This window comes from Esox lucius, chromosome 1 (assembly GCF_011004845.1).
Source record: "Esox lucius isolate fEsoLuc1 chromosome 1, fEsoLuc1.pri, whole genome shotgun sequence".
In the NCBI taxonomy this organism is placed as follows: domain Eukaryota; kingdom Metazoa; phylum Chordata; class Actinopteri; order Esociformes; family Esocidae; genus Esox; species Esox lucius.
The window spans coordinates 18,708,049-18,723,850 of NC_047569.1; the positions used below are offsets into that span (position 1 = coordinate 18,708,049).

The 15,802-nt window shown below is 41.1% G+C and overlaps 1 protein-coding gene across 3 annotated transcripts in view; it reads left to right on the forward strand.

Annotated features, from left to right (window-relative positions):
• kcnj5 (potassium inwardly rectifying channel subfamily J member 5) overlaps positions 1-12,418 on the forward strand; it is a 34,530-nt gene extending 22,112 nt beyond the window's left edge. For all 3 annotated transcript variants that reach the window (XM_020050346.2, XM_020050325.2, XM_010893299.4), the window contains 2 exons: positions 963-1,836; positions 9,467-12,418. In XM_020050346.2, the coding sequence (XP_019905905.1) occupies positions 963-1,836; positions 9,467-9,816 (1,224 nt within the window). In that variant the 3' untranslated portion in view covers positions 9,817-12,418. The remainder of the gene's footprint in view (positions 1-962; positions 1,837-9,466) is intronic.
• The last annotated feature ends 3,384 nt before the right edge of the window (positions 12,419-15,802 follow it).

Genomic DNA, 15,802 nt, shown 5'->3' on the forward strand with positions numbered 1-15,802 from the left:
TAAGTGCCACTGAATCTTTAGAGACAACAGGAAATCAGACAACCCGCTCAATAATGACTCTGAAAGATGACACCTACAAAGTGCAAGATCCCCAATCAAGGACATGTCTGATAATTGGAAAATGTATCAATTAATCAAAGCAGGTCATAAAAAAGTATCTGACGTTAAACCACTCTTGGGAGAGAGGTAGAGGTGAACACAGGTGTCCAGATGGCACCCTTATATTTACATGGCATTCGTTGTTTACCACAGTGGCAATGCCACTTTCCAATTAACTAAATTTGTCTTCAATGATAAGGACACAAAGTGCCAATGTGCATTTTCTCATGTCTATGTTATTCAGGCCTGCCAGTGTTCCACAGGGGGTGAGATACAGCACTAGGGACAGGGAGGCGCAGCTGTGGAGCCAGATCGCCTGGTTGGAGACAGGCCAGCAAAGAGGAAGGAAGGCCTAATGCCCTTGTGTTCTGTCTGTCCTCTCTCCCTCAGTCCTGGTGCACCATGTGCTTGGATAGACACACCTTGCTATTAGAGCAGCTACAGTATCAGCGCCTTTAATTTAATTTAGCCAGTGCATCATATGCAGTCCTCACCTGCAATGGGGTAACAGAAATATCAATGTTATTAAGGTTGAAGGTCATTAAGGATAAAATAAAAGCAATTACTAGTTTAAGAAATCTATATTTTTTCAAATAAAATGACCTGAAGTGTGACAATGCTCAAATGCACAAATTGCAGGAAATGTAATTTGAGGACATTACACATGAAGAGGGCAGGCGTTTTCCCTGACAATGTGACCTGACCAGAAAAAACAATACCCCCTGGCTATAAACTGTAAGAAGCGTTTTCTATAACAGGCTTTACACATGAAAACATGTTCTACTGAAGATTATACTGTGACGCAGAAATGCCCCACTCTGAACCATCTTCTCAGTGAAGCTTTCCCTCTCCTCTCTCTTCAGGTGAAGAAGCTTCCCAAACATTTGCGGGAAGCCCAGATCTCGACCGAGCGCACCCACCTGATTGCTGACCCGGTCAAGAAGCCTCGGCAACGCTACGTCCAGAAGGACGGCAAGTGCAACGTTCACCACGGCAACGTGCAGGAGACCTACCGTTACCTCAGTGACCTGTTTACCACGCTAGTGGACCTGCGCTGGCGCCTCAGCCTATTCATCTTCACTCTGGTCTACGTGGTCAACTGGCTGTTCTTTGGTCTGCTGTGGTACATAATCGCCCTGATTCGAGGGGACTTGTGGCACAGTGACGAAGACGGCTGGACCCCCTGTGTTGAGAATCTCAACAGCTTTGTCTCGGCCTTCCTCTTCTCCATTGAGACAGAGACCACCATAGGCTATGGCTACCGGGTCATCACAGAGAAGTGTCCCGAGGGCATCATACTGCTGCTGATCCAAGCTATACTGGGCTCCATCGTCAACGCTATGATGGTGGGCTGCATGTTTGTCAAGATCTCCCAGCCTAAGAATCGAGCAGAGACGCTTATGTTCTCCCACAAGGCGGTGATCTCTGTGCGGGACAACAAGCTATGTCTGATGTTTAGGGTCGGGGACCTGCGCAACTCGCACATTGTGGAGGCCTCCATCCGGGCCAAGCTGATCCGCTCACAACAAACCAAGGAGGGGGAATTCATTCCACTCAACCAGACTGATATCAACATAGGCTTTGACACAGGAGATGATCGACTCTTCCTGGTTTCTCCACTCATCATCTCCCATGAGATCAATGAGAAGAGCCCATTCTGGGAGCTGTCCCAGGCACAGATGGATAAGGAGGAGTTTGAAATAGTAGTCATCCTGGAAGGCATGGTGGAGGCTACAGGTAAGTCCCCTTAAAACTGGGTCAAGGTAACCAGGCTTGTGGTCACCTAGGTCCAGTTTTTCAGAACATTTTAGATGGATCATTCAGATTCAGTCATCCCCTTTTTTTCTATCTGGATGGTTTAGAAAAGGATAGGACAGGAATATTCTGGTTCAGATATTCCACATATTTATTTTCTTTGGAAAGGCCTAGACCTGGTCATCTGCTTGGCAGGTTGTGTTACTGTTTCAGCTATTCTGAAGACACTTATCAAAAGCAAATGGTGTTAACTGTCTTGCTCAAGGACAGAATGACATATGTCTTATCTTGCTGGCTCTAGGTTTCCATCTAAAAACCTTCTGGTTACTAGTCAGATGCTCTAAAAGCTCTCTAGCGCCGTAATGTAAACTGCACAGAGAAACAGAAAAACATTAAATAAAGTACCCTTTATGAAAGTAATTGAGCCTGTGTGAAATGCATCAACATGTTGATCAAACCACATTAGGCTATTAAAATAAACAACTAAAATAAAAACAAAAATGTAAACAAAAATATATTAAACTGAAATTAAACATTTGAAAAACCTAAACTGTACTGAAACCAGGCAAGCCCAGTTCAGCCGGCTCGCAAGTGAAAGGGATGAATGTTGTTGCCCGCCCCGGATTCGAACCAAGGTCGCCCACATGAGAGGCTGTGTCTTTAGCCACTGCTGGAACTCCACGCTTATCAAGTGTTGGTATAGCATCTCGACAATAGATCATTTGGTCACGCATTAACATACAGTGGGGAGAACAAGTATTTGATACAGTGCAGATTTTGCACATTTTCCCAAAAATCCAGAAAATCCCATTGTATGATTTGTAAGTAATTAATTCGCATTTTATTGCATGACATAAGTATGACTAACTGAGTCTGTCTCTCAGTTAGTCAGTCACTCACCCATTCACCCACTCACTCACTCACTCAGTAAGAGCCATTTGCTCTTCTAGGCCAGATCCGCTTACGCGGTCCGGCAAAAATATAAAATGTTTCAGATTTAGTTTTAAGTGTTTCTAGTCATGAGAATCGCCAAATGTGATTCCACTTTTTACCTTCCATTCATTGAGGTCACACTGTATACAGTTTGGATGCAGACATTGTTTTTGAGAGGACAAAGCATGCCAGCCGCGCATCTTTTAAAGTTACTTTTAGACCATCAGAAGAAAACATTACTGGTTGTACTTACACCACGATATAGGTTAATACATGATAAAATTATATGGCAAATCAACTTAGTAGGCCTACTAGGCCCAAAGATTTCAGGGATTCTGTAATTCTATGATTAGACACATAAGATTTTCTTGCAAGTCTTACATTTACAGTACCTGTCATATACACTCACCTAAAGGATTATTAGGAACACCATACTAATACTGTGCTTGACCCCCTTTCGCCTTCAGAACTGCCTTAATTCTACGTGGCATTGATTCAACAAGGTGCTGAAAGCATTCTTTAGAAATGTTGGCCCATATTGATAGGATAGCATCTTGCAGTTGATGGAGATTTGTGGGATGCACATCCAGGGCACGAAGCTCCCGTTCCACTACATCCCAAAGATGCTCTATTGGGTTGAGATCTGGTGACTGTGGGAGCCATTTTAGTACAGTGAACTCATTGTCATGTTCAAGAAACCAATTTGAAATGATTCAAGCTTTGTGACATGGTGTATTATCCTGCTGGAAGTAGCCATCAGAGGATGGATACATGGTGGTCATAAAGGGATGGACATGGTCAGAAACAATGCTCAGGTAGGCCGTGGCATTTAAACGATGCCCAACTGGCACTAAGGGGCCTAAAGTGTGCCAAGAAAACATCCCCCACACCATTACACCACCACCACCAGCCTGCACAGTGGTAACAAGGCATGATGGATCCATGTTCTCATTCTGTTTAGGCCAAATTCTGACTCTACCATCTGAATGTCTCAACAGAAATCGAGACTCATCAGACCAGGCAACATTCTTTCAGTCTTCAACTGTCCAATTTTGTTGAGCTCGTGCAAATTGTAGCCTCTTTTTCCTATTTGTAGTGGAGATGAGTGGTTGTGCGTGTTGTGGCTTCACAAATGCTTTGCTTCAACTGCCATGTGATTGGTTGATTAGATAATTGCATTAATGAGAAATTAAACAGGTATTCTTAATAATTCTTTAGGTGAGTGTATGTTATAGGCTTAAGTCATAAAACAGGGTAAAAAAAAAAACAGGTACGTAGTCTCTAAATAGTTTTCCGTCTGTTAGTTAAGATTTATGACAACGGAACATGTAATATAGGCTTATTTAGGAAAAGTCATGGAAGGAGGAGGGTGTAGCTTTATAAATGGCAGGTTTATTTAAATAACAAACTCAAATACCAATTGCCGGTTCTGTTGTTAATGGTTTCACAGGTTTGTCATTGTAACTACGGCCTTTGACGTGTTGTATATATTTGGTTATGCTAAATTCATACCATAGCCATGTGTCATGTGAAAAGAGCAAAGCAGGGAAATCACAATGAGCAAATATGGTATGTTTTTGCAATCTCGAAAAGTTTGGAATTTGGTAACAGAATTTTTCAATCAGAGAAACAAGAAACAAATTAATTTATTTTACCACCTCTTTTATTCTGTTAAACAAATTATGTGGGTTACAATTGCATTTACATATCGTTAACTAGACTACCAGCTACTACTAATGATGGACATTTTCCTGTTTTCACTTTCCATTTAACAGTTGTTTGCAAAATGATTGGAGGATGATACAACGTCAACTAGTATCCTTCACTGTAGAAAAACAACAACATTATTTTCAATAGCTGAAACGTACCCCTTCCTTGTGTCACTAGATCCGCTCTGGTAGTAAGGTTGTAGGAAACATTTTGACCCAGAGAGTCATCCATCCATAGTCATCCATAGTGTACAACAATGCCATTTTTTTCTTGTCTTTTTACTCGTCTTTACAAAGGCATTCAAGAATTAAGTGGGGCATGGAATTTTTTTCATCATACCAGACACTTTTCTAAGTACAGTATACAAACACTTTCTAATGGCACTATACAACAAATGTTGAAATGGCTTTTTATTTTTTAATAATATAGCAAAAATCTAAATTATCCAGTAATTTTTACAATTCATGTAATTTTCCACAAACACAAATTACTAAAATAGAACTGTGGGAAGGGTCTTCTTGGAAGGTTGTTAGTTAGGAAAGTGTTTCCATTATGGGTGTTCCCATGTTGTTACATCAAGGATGCCTCGGAGTGTTTGTTCCAAATGTTTTGCTAATGCATGTCTGTGTTTGGGGTGAGGCGGTGATAATGAAAGCAACTGCCCCAGAGGGGTTTCTGTCTTGCTGAAGTCAACAACGGGATGGTATTTCTACATTATGAAACGAAAATGACAAATTATGTTCAAATAATGATAATGCCCCTGTTTATATGGAATGTTTACCTGTATGGATATTATCCTACTTTTGGCCAGTTGCATGCTATCGTAAAGATGATTTAATTATAATAGGTCAATGACAGTAAAGCTGTTTATGGGGGTGGGCTGTAGACCAGCGTTTCTGGTGGAGCAGCAGTGGTTGGTCCATGGAGGAAAGCCTGCTGGTACATGGCATAACCTTCATAAAAATGCTGTTGACTGCCAGTTCCTTCATAGAACCACCGGAGACTGACTCTTTTTAAAAGTTGACACATACATGCTTTCTATTTAGTTTATTATCGCTTTTAAATGGTTTGGGCTGATTAAGACCCCTTAATTAAAGGTATGACTCTATGAAACACGGTCATGTCTTCTGTGTCTCACTCTACAATGCTCACAATCTGTGCAGCACATTAATAGAATAGACTCTGGCAATATCGTGACAGAAAGTGTTTTTACAACTGTGCCATTTCTGTAAAGGTTTTTCTACCAATAATAGTCAATCCTATTTGACTTAAAATAATAATTCAAAATGAGTGCAAATTAAAACAAATGTTTTTAAAATCAGATTTTGAGTGGACAGCTACTAACTGTCATGATTACTTGTAATAAATATGATCCATGAAAAATTATAATGAGTGAAATAATTTTGGTTGAAGTATAATAAACTAAAGTATAACAAAAGTGTTACTGTGATTTGCAATCATATTGAGACATACTTCATTCATCTGTGTTTATGTTTGCACTGTGTCTGTGTTTTAAGAACCTGTATGTCCTGTTTCAAACTCACCTATACATCTCTGTCAGAATGTGAACGGTCTATCCTTCTGCTGGATCTTTCTTCTATCTCCTCCTCTCTTACCCTCCTGGACATTAACACAGTACAGGTATTGAGATAAGATTGAGGAGGATTTTGATAATCTGGTATTAGCAGGTACATTTTAACTTCCCCTGAAATAACCTACCTCTAATGAGATCTGGCACAGATTTTCCTACATCAGAATATCTCTGCTGCAGTTATTTTAGGATTCATATTCAAAAAACATTTACTTCATTTTCTGTAAAGACCTCCCATGACGTCCATTTATTTGTGTTTGATAAAAGATGTTTTTAAACAGAACACATTTATTTCCAGAGCACCAGTAATCAACATCACCACTCACACCATGCTTGAGGCCAGGGCATGTCTTTATTTAGCATTAAATCGCTTTATTATTGACCAGAAGGAGCATGATCCACCGGGCCTGTGTCATCAGGTCACTCACTGTTTAATCATTCTGAGCACCTCCCCACGGTTTCATGAGGTCTTACACAAGCAATCACAAGCTTTTTACACAGGAACAAAAGAAGAATTTCTAACAAGAAGTTAGATGGTTTCTTCTAAATGAAGACTTTGGGCTTTGAACAACTATTTACAAACTTCAGCTAAATTTGGCCACCGCTAGCTGAAAATCATTGGTAATCAGGGTGTGTGAGCATAAGTATGTTTGTGGGGCCAAATAACCTTAAGTTAGCAAAATATCAAAACGAAACAAGAACCGAATCTGATGTAGGGCTGACCTAATCAGTCATGTGGGTATTGGCTATAAGCCAAAGAAAGCTTTGGCCAACAACTCTTATTACTGGTTGAAACACACAATGTCCAAATCGGGTAATGGTTGCTCTCTTTTGCCGTGTCAAAGGAAACATTAATGTAACCCGAATGCTCCAGCAGTGTTTACTTTCACATCCACTCTGCAGTACATTGAATAGGAGCAATTCCATTTCAGGGGTTTGGCCCATATGAATCTGGCTGGAGCTTTTACTAATTTCTGCCAGAATTTAGAATCAACAATTTTTTTTACTGTTACTGTTATAACCAGAGGGATACACCAAAGTGACTTTAAACAAAAAAATGAAATAAGAATAGATACGTTTGAGACCTTCCGTTCAGTTTGGAAGTTTAATCACACAAAAAGCAGTGATTCCTGGACATCTCAAGCCCTATATTACCTTGAAATTAGTAATTTCAATCTAAAGAAACATCCCAACAGTTTATCTTACCAAGAGACGGACAGAAAGGGAACAGAAATAATTTTCAGATTAATAGGGGTGTAATCATCTGTATAGTTGGTGAGGTCCATTCCTATAGTCAAGTCTGGAAGGATATGCTAATCTGCTGGTGAGTATTGCAATACCCATCTCTATCTACTGAAGTACAGTAAATTGCACAAATCTTCCTGAAAATGTTTAGCAGTGTGGACTTTTATACTCTAGTTCTGCAGCAATCAGCAGATTGCATAAGCAAAATCTTATAGACAAAAAACAAAATCTGACATCTGCTGCTCTACCCAGAGCCAGTCGTAAATACTAATAGCACATACTATGATCTGTCAGCAAATAAAATACTAAAGTGTTTTGAATTATAACACAGACATAAAATGGAGAGACGTTAAATGATAGCAAAAACTTTATTTGCCTGTTAATGGCCAATGAGAAGCATTCCTGGTCTGACACTGCCAACTAACCACTGCATTTGATTTAACAAAACCACTGAGTCAGCTGTTCAAATGTTCTAGTAAGAAATACTGTGTATCATTATTATACAAATACAGGAGTCTGAATCAATTGACCGGCAACAAAAAAGTTGCTAGATCAAATACCTGAGCGAGCAAGGTGAATAATTTGTCATTCACTGTAATAGCAAGGCAGTTAACCCATAATTTCTTCCTGCATTGTGTTACCAGTCATGACCTGTGTTTGTGTATTGCATGTGCGTGTGTCAGATTAACTCACTGTCAGGGAGCATGCAAACACATCTCTTTAGATAGGAATAGCTAGAGGAACCCTGGCCTTGAGGTGATGGCCAATTTTTAGGGGCCAGAAACACATTCCACTGTTTTAATAACTGTTAGCGTTAAGAGGGAATCAGATACGTTGGCTCTGTTCTGCTACTGCTTGATACTAAATGAATGCAGCAGAGGTGACATCTCTCTACTACAGTACATAGGCCTCTTTAAGCATGGTGGCCCTGAAAAGGGACTGTAAAAGGTAAATGAGAGGGGTGGGTAGAGACCTCCATGGAGTGCTGTTATTGAAGACCATGGACTGTTCCAATCTCTACAAAATGCTGAAAGCCCTGCTTACATCAAAAGTAATTTGTAATAGAAATACTTTTGTTTTAGCACAAATAAGAAAGCCCCGCTTGCTAGTGGTGTCACTACACAAAAATACCCCAGTCATCAAAACTCTTCCCAAAGTGTTTCTTATTTACTGCATGATATACAGTATATCTGTTTTGTATATATTAATAAATGACACCTCATGGATGACAAACTCTGTAACCACCTCCCTCATCCCTTCACCTCCTGGATGTACTGTAGAGCCCTGAGTACATGGATGTACTGTAGAGCCCTGAGTACATGGATGTACTGTAGAGCCCTGAGTACATGGATGTACTGTAGAGCCCTGAGTACATGGATGTACTGTAGAGCCCTGAGTACATGGATGTACTGTAGATCCCTGAGTACATGGATGTACTGTAAAGCCCTGAGTACATGGATGTACTGTAGAGCCCTGAGTACATGGATATACTGTAGAGCCCTGAGTACATGGATGTACTGTAGAGCCCTGAGTACATGGATGTACTGTAGAGCCCTGAGTACATGGACGTACTGTAGAGCCCTGAGTACATGGATGTACTGTAGAGCCCTGAGTACATGGATGTACTGTAGAGTCCTGAGTACGTGGGTGATTTGTTGAGCACATGGATGCAAAGCAGATGAGTAGTTGAATTCCTTAATTTCAAACAGTATTTGAAATGCATTTTAAAATCTGCGCACTCTGGACAAATTGTGTCTGCATCATGTTCAGATCTCACTTTTTTTGTCATTAATGCAGATTTAAGTAGTACACAGCATTAAATAATATACCATATTTATAATGGTTACCAAATTATAAGACAAACGCTCTCTGCTTCCGTACTTTGAGCATTTCTTTCTTAAAAAGGCAGGAAGCAAAATGGTCTGGATGGAGGCTTTAAGAGGTGAACCTAGGAGTATGTTTATGTTTTGAGTAGCCTTTTGAAAGGTTTGAATCCTAATCTACCCATCCACTTTCAGTGCTCATGTACTGTAGTACAGCAGATCAAGACATTAACAGTTGAGCCAAGTTTGTGAAAAATGTAATCTTTAAATCTCTCCATCTCTCTTATTTTCTGTGTGTGTATTTTAACAGGGATGACCTGCCAGGCCAGGAGCTCCTATCTGGACAAAGAGGTGTTATGGGGCTATCGTTTCACCCCAGTCCTGTCTCTTGAGAAGGGCTTCTACGAGGTGGACTACAACAGCTTTCATGACATCTACAAGACCAACACGCCTTCGTGCAGTGCTAAAGAGCTAGCCGCCACTTTACGTGAGGGCCAGCTGCTCCCCACACTCTCTCTGCAGATGTCTGAGCCACCCAAACCCTACGCTCTGGATCCGCTGTCCACTCTCAACCCTTTTACCAAAGACGTGGACAAGGAGGAAGAAGGGGAGCGGGAGGAGACCAACGGTTCTGCTGCAGCTCTGCAAGATCAGCCGTGATTAGACTGACTTCAGACATGCCAAACCAGAGACAAAACTGTAAAAGACAATACTTAATTTAGTCAATGGCCATTGCATTGCTTGGAGATCAAAATTACTCTTGTCCCCATGCAATCATTCTCTAAATAATGAATACATATTGAAGTACAAATTGATTCTGCAGAAAAATGAATGCACACAAACATATACACGTAACATTAGACACATGCGCATACTCTCATACAAACATGCACACATGATATGCTCCAGATTACTCGTATTGTCTTTTTATATTTGAGGTGTTCACATTTCCAACTATACCTCTCAGGAATTACGTTCGAATGGAACTCTTTTTTAAACTGAGATTACATTGAGTATGAACATAATTCGGCGCAATTATGCTATCAGCACAATCCCCAGTGGTATTGGTCCTTAGCGACTCACTATTATCTTGCTCCTTATTTTTTCACCATAATGTTGGTGAAAAAATAAAAAATGCCTCATTACAAATAACATTTATGGTCAACATTTAAGGTTAAATTAGGATTACGGTTACGCATCACAGTACTGGCATTAGGGTTAGGATTAAGGGTACTGAAAGCCGGTTGCGGAAATGCTTGTCCACCATCCCCAACCACTATGCCCTAGCCAACACACACACTACTTAACTATGAATGTTTATTAATGTCTCTAGTGGACCAGTTTCGATGGTAAACAGCACTTGAGCACTCAGCACTCATTGATACTGAACGTAATTGCATGTTGTTAAGGACCAATAACACTTTGATATGTTGATATTAAATGTAATAGCACTGCTTATATGTTCATACTGAGCGCAAATTGTGTTTTCCAAAGTAGTTACGCACGTAAGTCCTGTGATGATGTGTTGATATTTTTTCATTACACTAAATATAGCTCGACTATACTTTTACTTGAAGTGGAACATGTAGCCATGACAAACACATATCATGGCTTATGATTGATTCAATATTTTCATTTTTGATAGATCTTTATTTGATTCTGCTGATCTGATGAAGTATTGATTCCATCCCTGGGCTAATATCTCTTTCTCTTTCTATTGGATATGATCATCTCCATTTTACATTTGTCCATTCACCCTGGCGGTCCCACTGTCAAGCTTAATGTCTATATGTGAAGAATATACTAGAGCAAAACAGAGGGTCTAGAGAAATCATCAGCATTGGACACAGACGAAATTGCAGTGCCACATTCTGAAAATACATAAGCACAAGTCCTGCTAAAGGTAACATGATATGCCCCCTTACCCTCATGTCCATCCCCCTTTTGCCCCTGACTGGTGCATATTGTAGTGCATGAAAATAGGCTACTGATGATACAAGCAGGTTTAAAATGATGTCCATGGTTATGAGTATTTATACTTTGCATACTGTGACATAAAATCTGCTATGCTCATTTCAACCGTTATATTTGATTGTTAGGATTCATGCAATATGTTTTGTTCCGCCCAAATTCAGTTATTCTACCTATAGCCCTGACCTGTACTCAGCTAAATCCTGTTGTCTCTGCATGCATGACTGTATGACCCTGTCACAACTGTTTTGGAATCCATGCTTTTCCTATGAGTCATATTTTTTACAGTTTTACTTTGAGGATGTGTTTCAAAGCTTGCATGATAATGAACCATTCCCTCGACATAGCAAGTTTAATACACTACTAATAATACAGGGTATTTTCTAAGCATGCAAAATACAATAAACGATTTTAACAGATACTGACAACGGCATTGGGGCTAGCTCGTTACAATGTTACTGGTTACAGTAATTCAGATTGTTGTTGTGTAAAAGTAACCTAACACATACATTGAAAAACGTATGTAATGCATCACCAGACCCAGGCTTTCGGGTCATTAGCGCTGGATGTTTTTGGTCAGCCCTGACTGTTTTGCGGCCTGACTGCGTAGCTGGGATGGTGTCACTGAAACGTGAGCCAACACGCTGTTTGTTTCCACTGTGATGCGCTTTGTTTCATATGCGCAGTATATCTTGAAACCGCAACAAAGTAGTTGGCTCCGTTCCCAGCTTTCCTGTACAGAATGGATTTGGTGGCCCTGCCAGCTGGTAGTTAGATAGCTAGCGAGATTGCAACGATACAATATATTTTATAATTGTTGTTTTCGCAATATGTTTAATTGGAAGGGCAGATGTTACCCCTCAAATTTTATCTGGTGCTACTTGCAAGTAGTTCAGATTCAGTTCAGGCGAGTTTGTTTTCTGGGTATAAAGCAGCTAGCTGATCTATTAGGCTGTCCATTTGCTGTGTCCCATTGGTTTTATGCATTTATTTATGATTAACTTAAATGTCAATAATTTAACAACATTATTTCTTTAATGTACTGTACCGGAGATAGGCCTACAGCATCTGAAATCTTTATTAGGCTACTTGAATTCGTAATACCAACAAATATGTTGATGATAGCTAAGATGACAAATCTCATTTGTTAAAAGAGAAGTGAGACTTATATTTCATCTGTCTCCCCTTTTTATGAAATGTGTTTGCATTTCTACCAGCATTGTAGCATTGTATTTATACCATTTGCATAAAGGTAATTTATAATTAGATTAAACTTCTCCCATAGCTGGAATGTCATCTGTTTTTTGTCTGTTCTCATGGGAATAAACCAAATATGGCCAAAAGCACGGCACAATGTTTTTGTTAGAAAACTGTGTGTGTGTGTGTGTGTGTGTGTGTGTATATGTGTGCGCAGGCGTGTGTTCAGGTGGGGCAGGTGTCTGTCCTTGTGCAGGTCCTCTGTAGGCTAATTGTTAGAACTAATTTACCTCACAGAGAGAGCTATAGTGGAACTGTGGAACAATAGAAGCGGCTCAATGAGTGAGGCACAGATTTACCTAAGTGGCGATCCACCTCCAGATACACATCATAAGTTTCTAATGACTTGGTCAAAAGGAAGAACTCAAGCAATCAATGTACCGTTCAAAAGGTTTGGTGTCACTTAAAAAATGACAAGGAAATTTCTGTGCATTAAAACAACATACAATTGATCAGAAATACAGTGCAGACATTGTTAATATTGTAAATGACTATTGTAGCTGGAAACGACTGATTTTCAATGGAAGATCTACATAGGCGAGCATAGGGACGCCGACAGGAATCCAAGGGGCTGGGACAGAATTTTATGTTTCGCACCCAAACCACAGGCCAAAAATATATATAAATAGTAATGATATTACTGTCCAGAAAACAGGTCATAAACATTTTATTGTTTAAAGTTTTAATTCATAACCAGGCCACATTAAAATCACTTTGTTTTCAACACAGATAATTTATTAGGCTGTCACATTTTTTTCAATTCATAACCTACTCAGTCACAATCAGCCTTTACTTTACTGCTACACATTTTCACATTCTCTTTTAGATTAGTCCTTCCATTTCTGTGCTCCTTGTTTTGGTTGCATGGTGGCAATGTTTCAGCCAGATAAGCTACTGCAATGCTGGCAATGTTTTAGCCAGATAGCTACTGTAGTTAGACAGATTTATGTTGGTTAAATTAAAAAAGATTCTTCTTAAAGCTGCACTACGGCCGGTCACGGCCTCCCTACTTCAAATCCTTACTAAAAGAACAACGCCCCTATAACTACCGCCTTCCCCACCCATGAGAATACCACCCAGGTCCCATCCCCGCTTAGACTTCAATTCATTGACATACAATCTTTCCCTATCATCATCATACCTTTCACAGTAAAACAGTACATGCTCCACAGTTTCCATCACCAAACACTCATCACACAATCCTCTGTCATGTTTTTCCATAATCCTCAACGTGGCGTTCAAACCTGTGTGTCCACACCGCAACCTGCTCCATAGCACTTCCTCTATCCTACATCCCCACACTTCCCACCTCTGCCCTCATAGACCTATGGACATTATAGAAATGTCTCCCTGTGCTACTTTAACTCCACTGTCTCCCAGAGCACAATCCCAGCTCCCTGTATCAATGACTTGACCTCCCTGCGGCCCAACGGCACCCAGACATCTATCACTGTCCTCCCCGTAGCAATTTTCGCCACCCTCCACTCCAATTTCCCTCCACTCCAGCTTGTGATGGAATCCAACAAAATCTCACCACCACCCCTGTTTTCTCCAAGCCCAACAATATCCACATCATCTCAACTAACAAATCCACCCTATCCGACATACTATTCAACACCGCCGATGAATCAGAACAAATTACCGCCCCGCCAAGTCTCACATCCTCTCACCACCTCAGACCAAGGATCACAGCCTTTTCCACAACATCCCAATTTCAATATCAACCAATGGTAGATAACTCCTGCCATGCCTCCTTTTTTGCTCTCTTAAGGATCTTCCTAGCCATAGCCCTCCTGCTTTGACAGTCTATAGCCCTACTATCCGACAGACTACTCCTCAGCCTCCGAAACGCCTCATCCCGCTCACGTATCCCTTTTGTACACTCATCCATCCACCATGGAACCACCCTCCTCCTGCCACCCCCTTACACATCGGTACAGCCAAATCCGCTGCCGCCAGAAGCACACCCGCTCCTGCCTCAGCACACTCATTCCCGACCCCACCAAATTCAACGTCCCCCTTTCCCTCTCACACAGATACCACAACATCATCCAATCCGCCTTCTCAAAACACCATCTCCCATAATGCATTCTGAATGGGATAATGATCACTCCCTACCGTGGAATCTCTCAACACTTCCCATTCACACCTCCTAGCCATAGACGTGGACACCAACATCAGGTCCAAACAGGATTCAGTACCGCTAACGACATTGATTCTCATACCACCACACTATTAACACACACCAACCCACAACCATCCATACATTCCTCCACCACAGTCCCATTGACATCCCTATGTCCACATCACCCATGACTCATTATGTGCATTAAAATCAACAGACCAAATTACCTTTCCACCCCCACCACTCCTCCCAATAATTTCCAACTGTTCCAACCGTAGAGGTTTACATAGATTATAAAAATTAAATACATAAATATTACCTCCACTCCTACATATCTCTATGCCTACACACTCCACATCTTTTATATCCAACACTCTACACACCATCCCTTCCTTTACAAACGTAGCGCAACCCCCACCCCCTCAGTTCTATCAAACCTTACCGCACTGAACCCTGGCATCACAAAGTCCAACTGAGGTTTGAGCCACGTTTCCTACACACATATAACATCAGGAAAAACAACCAACTCATACACATATTTCTTAAACTCCTGTCCATTTGCTACTAAACTCCTTGCATTCCATTGTAAGATCCCAAGAGACGTTATTTATCCCGCTGTTCCACACCTTTAGGCTAATTCAACATCCCATGCAACATTTCCCCAGTCACTTCTGTAGCCCACAGGAAATCCTTAGCAGCACCCAACCCCATATCTATGTGCGCCGACTTTTTCTTAACCTGCTCACTCATATTCAGTATGCTACATGTAAAGGCCAAGAAGTCAACCCGTTTCACCACCCACGATTCTTTCGTCACTGAACTGTCCTCATGATTACACTTCCTGAAACCCCCACTGGCATACCCTCATCCCCTCCTCCATCCAGCACACTGGGACCTCAGCACAGGTCCAGATTGCCTACCTCGAACTCTCCTCGCCACCTCTGCGTATGTAACCTTATTCAGTATTCAAAGTCTCTGCACTTCCGCCGCCTGTCTCTGCACACTACAACCCCCATAGGCCCGCACTGTGCTCCTCACCGCAGTTACAGCACCTCAGTTTGGCCTCAGCCCCACATTTTCCATACTCTTGAGGACTCCCACACGTCACACACCTACTCTGTCCCTTGCACACACTAGCCGCATGTCCCCTATGTTGGCAACTTAAAGCACTGTAGCGGAGCAGGCCATATATAAAAGCTCATATAACCCAAGCACACCCTACTGGGCAGCCGTCCATCAAACTCTCTCAACACCGTAGGACTCTCCTCACCCTTTCCTTTATTCTTACTAGTC